The sequence below is a fragment of the Pocillopora verrucosa genome, chromosome 8 (assembly GCF_036669915.1).
Source record: "Pocillopora verrucosa isolate sample1 chromosome 8, ASM3666991v2, whole genome shotgun sequence".
Lineage (NCBI taxonomy): Eukaryota > Metazoa > Cnidaria > Anthozoa > Scleractinia > Pocilloporidae > Pocillopora > Pocillopora verrucosa.
In genome coordinates, this window is record NC_089319.1 from 7,840,535 (window position 1) to 7,849,345 (window position 8,811).

Sequence of the window (8,811 nt, forward strand, 5' to 3'; positions counted from 1 at the left end):
TAAATATAGGTATGTAGTGCGTGCGAATGGATAACGAGCTCAAACATTCAAAGTTTCGAGTTTATTACTTCACACTGTTTACAGAAAAAATAACTTAACATAACGGACCAAGATCAAGAATCACCAAGCGCTGGTTCCGTTACTCCATCACATCAAAGCGATACAATTTAGCCATGCAGAGAAGACAGTTCTTGATGTAATTTTTCTTTAATCGTTAAAACGGAAATATATATTGGCCGATTATATTAGAGTATGATGGGGGCTCTATAGAAAACTGACTGCCGTAATGAGGGGGAATCAATAGAATACTACTGAGCCTAAGAGGAGGTTCAAGTAAATTTTATTTTATTACTTTTTAAAATCATTTTTATTCGGTAAGGAGAAATTCTGTCTTGGTCACTCGTCGGAGTTAAAGGGTTAAGATGAACAAAGTTAAAACGTAATGTGGAGTCAATAAACATCATAAAGTCGGAGTGGTAATTACGATTTGTTGTTTTACAGCATTTGTTGCCACTGGGAATCGAGATTATTCTCGTCCACTGAATGTACATGCTCATTGACAGAATGGATCAAACCTTCAACATTCAACACGTTATAATTTCGGAGAAAATACGACGAAACAAAGCCTCGTTTTAACTCTTCCAGCAATCTGACAAGTATATGTAGCACCCAGTTTCCGACAGTCTGCCAACTCCAACCTGACGTCACTTTACGATTCTCGATTTCTCGAAAAAAGATCATCTTGATCAGATAAGAGTTGATAAGCCCATCGTACAACCGTAATTGATGGAGAATTTCTGATAGCATATGCAGTTCATCAGTGTCAGCCCGAGATGCATTTTCGTGAAATAACACGTCCAGATCTGGACATTGCTTGAGAGACTTGCATATTGTATAACAAGCGCGTGCGGGGCTTGTTAATTTGCTTATAATCTGTTTCTCGGCCATGGAAGTCGAAATTCGCCAATACAGGGAAGCAGACGGACTGTTCTGAATTGTTGGCGACACTTTGGGTATGACATGGTAGTATTCAAATCCCTTTTCTGCAGGTACAAGGGCACTGCTAGGCCAACCGATGATTTCTATTGTAGGAATAAGATCGACTGTTACTATCATCCACTTAAAGTGACATCCACGCCACAGGAAGAACAACCGCGATCCGGGCTTAGTCTGAGAGTTATCCACAGTAACACCAACGTTGTTCTGGCCGCTCCTGTAGTTTCGAAGCTTGTGTAATCGAGTGGACATTGCAGTGAGGTCAGCTTCCTCGGAGTGTCTGTCAAAAAGGGAATGAAAGTGGATATGTAGCCTCTCTGCAATCAGATAACCATCTTCATCCAAGAAATCATTCCACAAGTCTTCCTCTCGGTCGTTTATACGTATTTTCAAATATCCAGGGGGATCATTGGGACACTCGCAAACATAACATGCTTTCGAAAGTTCTGTGAGAATGCACATATAATCAACCTCATCGGGTTCGCCAACCTTAGTGTTTTCCACAGTGCTGCCCGCTTGTACAAGCTTGTAAGTGAACTTTGGATGCACCCGAACCATGCCTCCTAGAGCAGTTTCGATATAAAACCTGATGTCCTGTTCGACTAACTCCACTTCCGGTGTCCGCTCGACTAGTCCCAAACCCTCAGTCTCGTTCAATCGGATGAGCAAAGAGCTTAAAGAAGCGTTCTCTGTCACACCACTGGTGAAGAGTGGGTCATAATTCATTTCGAAATGCAAATACCTTTCAACTTGAGACTTTCCAAAATCATCTACGACGTTTTCAAAACAAGGACTGTCCATATTTTCCACACGACCATTCAACGTCTCTGTCGATTCTTTACTTGGATATTGCAGCAAAACGTTTTCCGGGGAGATCGGCACTTCTGAATTGGTTATGTATCTCCGTTTCTTCATATAGAATTTTGCCGAGAGGCCCGCGTTGTCTAGGATAGCAGAGCAAGCCCCAAGCGAGAGTAGAGCTTTCACCACAGCCCTACGATGGTGGTAAGAGGCGTAGTGTAAGGGAGTAGCCCCATGTTGGTCTCTTGCATCCACACGTGCCCCTCCTTGCTTGATCAAGTCGACGCAGATCTTACTGTCGCCGAGTTCGGCTGCTATGTGGAGAGGAGTAATTCCACTTTTGTCTGGAATGTCCACATTTGCACCACCCGAAATCAAAAGCAAAAGAGTCTTCCTAACGCAATCTTCTTTTTGTGACCCTTCTGAGGCAGCTATTGCGTGAAACAGCGGAGTCTGACGGTCTACATCCTGTTTATTCGGGTCTGCTCCCCCTTTTAGAAGGATCTGCAGGCAATCCAACCTGTATTTACTGGCCGCATAGTGAAGAGCAGTCCTTCCCCACTTGTTGGGAAGGTCGACTTTTGCTCCGAACTTTATTAACAGCGCTAAAATATCTGCGTTCCCATTCTCCGAGACGTAATGAAGTGCAGTGCGTCCGCGCCTTGTCTGCACGTCTACTTTCGTACCGGAGAGAATCAGTTGTTCCACATCTCGTCTGCAACCCAGGGCAGCTGCCCGATGAAGTGGAATTCCTTTGTTACCTTCATGGCCGAGACTCATCAAAAAAAAAATTTTAAAACCGTACTAATGTGAACGACGCGAGGTACCTAACATCTTAACTCAAGCATGAAATAAGTATTATATCGTCTGGCCATAACTTCCGTTTGTGTTGTGCCATCATCTTGGTTGGTGGATTCCTAAAAGCTAGAACCTGAAAGAGATGGTTAAACTATCAAAAGTCTCATTTTGGCGGAAGGGCAGTTAAGCCCAATGAATACTTGGAAAAATGTTTAAAAGTCACCCCTAATTCGATAAGTTCTAGCCCCTTCGCTAGCTTGATCTACGTCGAATTATTAAAAATTACTCTTCAAAAGATCAAGCGAACGAATCATTCGACTTAGATCGGATCCAAGTCAAATTATAAGTTCGCTTGATCCAAGTTGAATCAATCGCGAGTTAAAACACTTTCCTCGAAATCCAAGTCGAATTATTCGTGATTTTAAGGGTTTATTGGTCGTTTAACGTATATAGAAATCTTTACACCACTTATACTTGTTCTAAGGTTATCGGTTTTTTACTAATTAACTTGTAGAATCGCGAACCACCTTTAGTTCAGTCACGATTAACAGCGGTTTACACTCAAGTAAAACGATTTTCTGTTATTTTTTACTTTTGAAACTAGGTAGAATTAAAGACAGTATAAATATCCGCATGCGACAAAATTCGTTGAATCAACAGCCTAAGCAAAAACAAAAGGTATTTCAGCAACGGGTCACGCGAAGCTCGTCTTTTTATTTCTAAATTTGAATTTCAAATTGGAAAATCTTCCTCGCTTACCTCACCTGTATAGAAGCCGACTTCGATGCAAAAATTGCGGAAGATAGGGCCAAACGCAGCTTGTAAAATCCACTTCAGTACAATTCGGCACTGTTAGGAATTTCGTACCTAAGCCAGGCTAACTTGTTTTGCGGGAATACATGTACTCAAGTTTCTGTATCTCGGATTTCAAATCTTTTAGTCTTGAGTTTCGATTCGATTTCAAATCTTGAGTTTCCTGGAAACGGAGGAATTGATGTCAAAGATGACAATGATGACGGTGCTCTTCAATACCACAGGCTACCCATTCCTTGTGTGTTGGTTACAGGCCTCACTCAAAACCTCATAGACATGGACAGGAGCACATTAATGGCTCCTGACATGGACTTGTATTATAGATACTGAATAACCAAAGCGACTGATTCGAAAACACGTGTAAGCATATCTGGTCCAAACTAGAAAATGGTATGCGTGAACTACCAAGCCTTAGCATCTTTAAAACTAAAATCCGTAGAGTTGACCTGGCCAGCCTAGTGGAAGACAGTGGCAACTGCTGCAATCTTTGCAGCACGTGATTTTTTTAATTATCTGCATTGTACAAGTATTTTTATGTTATCTGAACATTGTTAATATTTCTAAATATTTTTAAATTTAAATGCATAGTTTATCGGCTATATTGTTACTTATTATGATACTGTACATAGTTTTTTATTAATTTTGTAATAGTAGGTGTCCCCAATTAGCTCTATGAGCTAAATACATTGACACGGTAATAAAGATTTTATTATTATTATTATTATTATTAAGCAAATGGCAAGTCTACTTTCAGTTGTTCATGTAAAAATGTGGCAGGCCTCAAAGATATACAATGTCGAAGTTTCAAAATAGTCTTAATGTAAATTATTAATGGTGTGTGATACCCATCAAAAGACCCTCATTTATCCCATTTACACTAAAAAGCCCTATGTCAACTATTATTTGTGTTCATTTGTCAAGCTGATACAGTCGGTTGAATATCGCATGAAAATTTGTGTTGTTATTAAAGAAGGGTACACAGATTTGCATTTGTATATAGTCATTTGAATACATATGTTAAAGTATAGGGAAATTAAGGTATTTTCAATGATTTTAATCATCCATGTATTCACTAATAACAATATATTACCAGTATCATGTATCTGTTACACTTATCCACACAGAAATTTTCAAAACCCTAGTAAGAAATACCCACTTATCTCTTTACACCCTGATATCATTATGCATATTCTCTACACTATTCTTTATACATTTCTCAGCATCCTGACAATGAGAATTTGTTTAACAATCAAGAGCTTCTTTAGTTGGTGATCATTTCCTTTATTCTCGTGACCCTGATGTGCAATATAGGGGTGATATTGTAAGGAGAAATTAGATGCTGGTCACTCTTAGGGGTTAAGGGGTTAGGTATGATTTTCAGCACCTTGTTCAATGTTTTACTGTAATTCTAAAATCAGATTATAATGTTTGATTTTGGGAGCTTCCCTGCACTTTAGGAGGCTTCTATCAAACAAACTTAATTCCCACAATTGATTGGTGCAAGCAATACACATTACCCCAATGCCACTATGCAATTAGTGCAACATTTTTCCTACGCTGAAATACATACTCTTTTGTGGAAAAATACCCCAAGAGAGAAATAACACTTTGTTGACAATTTCTTTTATTGATAAGGATTTAGAGAGCAACAATAAAAATAACAACAGAGAAGTGTACAGAGTTTTATATCAAAAGTTTTTCGATTGACTGCTGAAGTGACTGAATCTGTGGTTTAAGCTGAGATCCTTCATTGATAGTGACTGCAGTTGCTATGACAGGGCGTGACACTCCACATGCTCTACCAAGAGCCTGCTTGGAACGAACAAATACATAAGGCACATTCTGAAAAGCAAAAATGAAGCAAGTTGTCACTGTTTTTTTTAATTTCCATTTTTTATCTAACCCTTTACACACTAACATCAGTTTGCATATTCTCTATACTGATCTCTATACAGTTCCTAAGACACTGACAAGAAGAATTTGTTCAAGAATAAGGAGCTTCTCTTGTTGGTGATCGTTTCCTTTATTCTCGAGACCTTAATGTGTGATTCAGGGGTGATATTGTAAGGAGAAATTAGATGGTAGTCTCTCTTAGGGGTCCAAAGGTTAACCACCATGATGACTTGAAGTGTGGAGAAATCTGACTTGAACTTTCAACCAATCACAATTATTATGGTTCAGTTGATTGGCATTGTATAAATGGGCTCATCCTAACTTGTTTCAACCTAAAATTCTGTTCAATTTTACGGAGTAGTCAGGGCAAAGAAGGCTACTGATTTTAACACACAAGTGTAAAAATTGTCTCAAATTGGAAAAAGGTTTTGTATCATCCAAGCATCCTTTTTCTGAATGCCACTGCAGAATAAAAACTTACCTATTTTTTATTACAAAAATGTTCTTTAGAGTTTTTGCTATAATGTTTCACCGTACCTGTAATTATGCATGCTTAACAACACTTTCATAAACTTCTTTACCTTATCTTCACACAAGAGGGGAAGGTGAAGCAATATTTCTAGTGGTTCTGTATCTGCTGCCATAACAATAAACTCAGCAATACCACGGTTGAGGCACTTGGTGGCTAAAAGAAAGAGTGAATATCTAAATGCACACAAACAACAAGTGGTGACATTTCATGAACATCATTACTGTATTTCCTTGAATAGGGGCATATGTTCTAATGACCACCATTCCCTGAGTTAGCACCCACCCCTCAGGCCACAATGTGAAACATAGCCCTTCTTCAATAAGAGCCTACCTCCTCCCTTACTTTCTTAAAAAGTAGGGATACAAGGAAGACCTGTTTCTATTGCTACTTCATTAATAACTTTTAAAGCTTCAACTACAAGGAAATCAGTACCGGAAAATGGTTACTTCTCCATGAAGTTCCCTTAACCCTTTGAATCCCAATATCAGATTGTTAATTCTCTCCTCTAGCTGCTACACATTTCTTTGTACGTTAGTTACAATAATTTTTTGTTTGATCATGATAACAACTTCTGCGGTACCGCTCAAAGGTAAGTTGGCAGTCCCTCGAACCTCGATACTCGATAACTTCGAGGATCGAGGCTTGAGATGAGTTTCAAGACGTTCCAGTCGAGTATTGAGACCCTCGGTTCGAGACCCTCGAAGCTGGGAAACAAAGGAGTTTTCGCGCGATTATTTTTTCACACGATTTGAAGTTCCTTACCTTTAAGCTAAACCATGGATTGAAAATCCGTATAGCGTGCATCGTTTCCGATAGGGCGAAACTTTGCTCGAAGTACAATACACGTATAGTTCCGTGATTATTTATTTTTTTGCTGTGTGCGTGACCCTCTTCGTTACCTCGAGCGAAACTTTGCTCGAAATTCAAGTGTAGTTCTGATTTTTTTGGACAACAACCACGTAGATATTATTATCTATACTGTATGCGTAACCCTCTTTGTTATCTCGCGCCTGATCGTTATTATTTATCACGATGTTGAAAAGCGTCTTTACTGCTCCGCCATGTCCGAAATTTCCTTTCTTTACACATCTCCAGTTTCATCGTCTAACACAGTTTTCAGGTTTCCTAGTTTTACTTTATGAAGTTTGACACTAGAGCTTGATGCTGATCGGAAAAAAAGAAAACAAAATACTGGTTTATGCCTCTTTTGGACGCGAGACTGTGACGAGAATATGGCGTCAAGTCGACTTTTTTAGTTTACACTTTGTTAAATGATTTTTTGTCTTAGTAGATAAATGTATTTTTTGATTACTGTTCTGATATAATTTTTCTCATTCGTCAGAGAAGAAGCTTCATCGGCCGGGTTCCTCTTACTTTGGAATGGATATTTGTGTGTAGGGGTCACACAAACCAATTTATAGTACATGTAAAGCCGGTGACACACCTGGCGATTTTATTCGCCGGTCGCGGCGATCGGCAAAAATAGCCATGTGTCGCCAGCTTAACTTACGAACATCGCATGTTGCCGTGGTTTTCAATATTCGCTCTAATATTATCTGCAATCAGTAAGAAACGTCGTTAACAGGATAAAAGGAATCAAATTATCATCGAATGATTAGATGATCGCTTCAGTGGAAATATGTTTGATTACACTTTTATCTGTCGGTTGATTATTCTGAGATCGAAGAAAACTTCCGGCGCTCGTAATCTCAAAGTTTATATCTTCCAAAATTAAGTTTTGTAGACGTAAATATAAATGTAACACATGCTTTATTCTATATCCTTAACACTAAAACTGAGCTTGACAAGAGCTCGAGTCTTGCGCGATATGAAAATATGTCTGCGGGCTGTCGGCGTGTTAAGCGCTTTGTCCTTCGCTATTGTTTTGAGTGCAATAATTGAATCGTTTTCTCAATATCCTCAAAAAGTTCTTCGAGTGTCTCGATCCTCGATAGTTTCGAGTATTGAGGATCGAGCAAAGGATTGAGCGGCTCATTCTATTAAGCGAAACGAAACCAAACGAAACAAAACCAGGCGAGATACAAAAAAAAAAGAAATAATGCAGATATATTTTGTAACAAGTAAAAGATAACTTTCACAAGGATTTTGGAGTAATCGTTAATAATAAACAAGAAGGATTTTTATTCATTTCGCAATGTAGTAGTTTAAGAGGAGTTACTATTTTTCGAAACCGACCAATAGTCCATTTCGCAAAATAGTATCTCACCTGAAATTACTATTTTGTGAAATATATCTTAATACGGTTTAAGAAATAAGAGGAGACCAAAATCTTTGGTGAAATACTAATTTGTAACATGAAAAAGTCGATTCAGCAAAATAATACCTCTTGTGAAATTACTACTTTGCAAAATTATTAAAAATCCTTCTTATCAATTTACGATTACTCCAAAATCCTTGAGAAATTTGTCTTTACCTTAGTAGTAAATACATGTGCATTATTCCTTTAGTTTCGTCATATCTCGCCTTGTTTCGTTTCGTTTCGCAAAATAGAATAAGCCCATTTGAGCAGTACTGTACCTGATAAGTTTGAATATTCTCATTACAGTCAAACCTCAATTATCCGGACTCGTTGGGACTAAATGAAATAGTCTGGATAATCGAGGTTCCGGATAATTGAGAATATGAATATTAATGAGGAAAGAAAACTGATTAAATTAAGAAATGGACATTTAATCGCAAAACAAAACATATACAAATCATGAATAACCCGCTGTGTAGCTTGTTTATTTTGCATACCACTCTGAACGAGCCACTAGAGCGTGAAATCTCACTTAGCAACAAAGCAACTCTAAACCAATCAGATCTCATTTGAATGTTCTTCATTAGTTATGACGCGTGTCAGCGCTGCTTTTGCTTTTGGAAAGTGAAACTGACATGCCTTTACTTCACTTTTCAATGCTATAGTTTTAAAGAATATGGCTACGGATCTTGATCATGACCAATAAATATTCATGACA

The 8,811-nt window shown here is 38.3% G+C and overlaps 2 protein-coding genes across 3 annotated transcripts in view; both read right to left on the reverse strand.

Moving 5' to 3' along the window:
* Window positions 1-84: 84 nt before the first annotated feature.
* On the reverse strand, window positions 85-3,624 carry LOC131793221 (uncharacterized). 2 transcript variants are annotated; one of them, XM_059110636.2, is made up of 2 exons: window positions 3,360-3,624; window positions 85-2,728 (listed from the first exon to the last, which is right to left on the reverse strand). In XM_059110636.2, the coding sequence occupies exon 2, from the start codon at window positions 2,575-2,577 to the stop codon at window positions 496-498; it is 2,082 nt and encodes a 693-aa protein (XP_058966619.2). In that variant the 5' UTR covers window positions 2,578-2,728; window positions 3,360-3,624; the 3' UTR covers window positions 85-495. The 2 variants fall into 2 exon arrangements, with proteins under 2 accessions (XP_058966619.2, XP_058966618.2); XM_059110635.2 differs by having other exon boundaries at window positions 3,355-3,624.
* A 1,388-nt stretch (window positions 3,625-5,012) lies between these two features.
* Window positions 5,013-8,811, reverse strand: part of LOC131793206 (NHP2-like protein 1) — a 5,549-nt gene continuing 1,750 nt past the window's right edge. The window contains exons 3-4 of the mRNA XM_059110616.2: window positions 5,883-5,986; window positions 5,013-5,250 (exon numbers count right to left, since the gene is read on the reverse strand). Coding sequence (XP_058966599.1) covers window positions 5,092-5,250; window positions 5,883-5,986 — 263 coding nt within the window. The 3' untranslated portion in view covers window positions 5,013-5,091. The remainder of the gene's footprint in view (window positions 5,251-5,882; window positions 5,987-8,811) is intronic.